This window comes from Triticum aestivum, chromosome 4B (assembly GCF_018294505.1).
Source record: "Triticum aestivum cultivar Chinese Spring chromosome 4B, IWGSC CS RefSeq v2.1, whole genome shotgun sequence".
NCBI classification, from domain to species: Eukaryota; Viridiplantae; Streptophyta; class Magnoliopsida; order Poales; family Poaceae; genus Triticum; species Triticum aestivum.
This window is the reverse complement of record NC_057804.1, coordinates 654,536,638-654,538,828: the sequence shown is the minus strand read 5'-3', so window position 1 is coordinate 654,538,828 and position 2,191 is coordinate 654,536,638. Positions and strand designations below refer to the sequence as shown.

The following is a 2,191-nucleotide window of genomic DNA, read 5'->3' as shown; positions in this document are numbered from 1 at the left end:
CTCCCTCCTCTGGGTAGAGTGGCGCCAAAGATGGTGTGGTCCTAGCCTGTCTTGTGGCGTCCGTCCTTGTCCAGGCCGGTTCACCTAGCTTTCTCAAGAGAAACATAGCACGTTGGGATTATTATATCTGTTGTCCAGTACGACATACCTAAAATGTTGCTGCTGCTTGTGATTAATTATCGTCAGATGAGCATGCTGCATGTGGGTGTCATCTCATCAGAGATTTAGCAGAAGGGACTAGCCCTAGAAGATAGTAATGCTATGTACTATACCATGTTAGGTGCATTATCAGGGAACTGGTTATATATATTTACTATGGCTCAAGAACACCATTAATCTGTGTGCATTACATTCGGCAATGACACACGCCCAATATGTGCATCTTGGAGTATATTTCCATATATCTACTAGTCATCAATATGTGCATGTCTTACATTCTGTCTCTGTATCTTAATTACAACTTTAGAAGATACACCCTCCGTTCTAAAATAATTAAAGTTTGAGGTTTGTCCGAAGTCAAATTTGCTTAAGTTTGACCAACTATGGAAACAAATGTGCTAAGATCTACAACACCAAATATACATAGTATGAAAATATATTTCGTAAAGAATCTATGGAGACTAATTTGGTGTTGTAGATGTTAATACTATAATTTTCCACAGACTTGGTCGAACTTAAACAAGTTTGACTGAGGATAAACATAGAACTTCAACTATTTTGAAACGGAGGTAGTACATAGTAATGTTGTCACGATGTAATTTCCGAGGACACCACAATTTCTCCAAGTGGCTGTTGCAGCCTTGCAGTTATAAGCCGGAAGCTATATAGTCCCTAGCCATCGATCGACTGGGCATCCGCATTGTTACAAAAGTATAATACCTGCATTTGAAATAGCGAGGGAACTCTCACATGGAATATATAGTACTGCATCTGAATCACTTGAATAAGCAAAGCAATCAAAGCAACAATTAACAGAAGGGTAGTAGAATAGTGAAAACAAGAAATATTTTAATCTCCTTGCCTTCTCTATATAGTGACCAAACTGTCTATCTGGTCAAGGAATTCCATCAGAGAAACTCAACTGGAAGAAAAAACATATGGATCAAACGCACACACGAGGTTGACACAAGCAAATCAGTCACTTGACATGCGTCAAGCTAATCAAGATACTCCCACAAGCATATAGTAGCAGTTTCACATGCTTGTAGTCACCAAAGAGGACTTTTAACATACCGAAAGAGCTAGCAGATGCGCGACCAGTTAGCAGACCTATCATAGACGAAGAGACAAGTCGACGTCGACCACGGTGCCGCCGTGCTCCGACCAGCTGATGCCGTGCTTGTGCGCCTTGACAGCAGCACCAGCCTTCCCGGCCGGACACAGGATACCGCCGCCGTACCAGGGCAGCCTCTCGTCCGGCGCCTCAGCAGGCGCACCCTCCCGAGCGGCAGCGGCCTGCCGGCGGCGCTTGGCCACGCTGCGCTCATGCTTATGCGCGTTCTGGTGGCCGCCTAGCGCCTGCGAGGTGACGAACTGGCGGTCGCAGTACACGCAGAGGAAGAAGCCGACGCGGGGCTCCGGCACCATGGGGCGGAGGGTGAGCTCCAGGCACAGCTCCTCCTGCTCACCGGTCAGCTGCTCCATTCTAGTAACGGACTTACCACCGTCTATATGGGAGTGTGAAAGCTAGCCAAGGGCGGACTTGCCACGCAAATTGTTGTCCTGCCCGAAGGATTTTTATATAGTATAGCTTAACGGGTTTTGCACTGTTCATTGGGATCTCGTTACTGTAGCCGGTGGCCGGACACGGCGCACATCTCCCGTCCCGCCGACCGTTGATTGGCTGACGGCGGTCGCTACCGAAGAGTGGCTGGGGGGATTTATCACACATGTATTAAGGGTTGATACCTATTTCTTCGTTTCATCTACACTGAGAGCTAGGAGCGCTCCGCGAGTTTGTTCTTGGGGAAATCGATGGGAATCAAAATAGGGTTGCAGATGCTCTTGTTGGCTAGAATAAGGTCAACTGGTGATAGCACAGCTTGTTGGCTACAGCTTCTGTCCTCTTAGCTGACCGTACGTAATCCGTCAGTCATGGAATAAAACTCGCTGATTCCCCCGAAAAAAAAGGATTCACATAAGACTTGAGACACTACTTCAACTTGTTCACTGCTACACCGGTGGCATGAAC

The 2,191-nt window shown here is 46.7% G+C and overlaps 1 protein-coding gene across 1 annotated transcript; it reads right to left on the bottom strand.

Moving 5' to 3' along the window:
• Positions 1–411: 411 nt before the first annotated feature.
• LOC123089673 (zinc finger protein 2-like) lies at positions 412–1,743 on the bottom strand. The gene is made up of 2 exons (XM_044511291.1): positions 1,234–1,743; positions 412–879 (listed from the first exon to the last, which is right to left on the bottom strand). The coding sequence occupies exon 1, from the start codon at positions 1,642–1,644 to the stop codon at positions 1,273–1,275; it is 372 nt and encodes a 123-aa protein (XP_044367226.1). The 5' UTR covers positions 1,645–1,743; the 3' UTR covers positions 412–879; positions 1,234–1,272.
• Between the last annotated feature and the right edge of the window lie 448 nt (positions 1,744–2,191).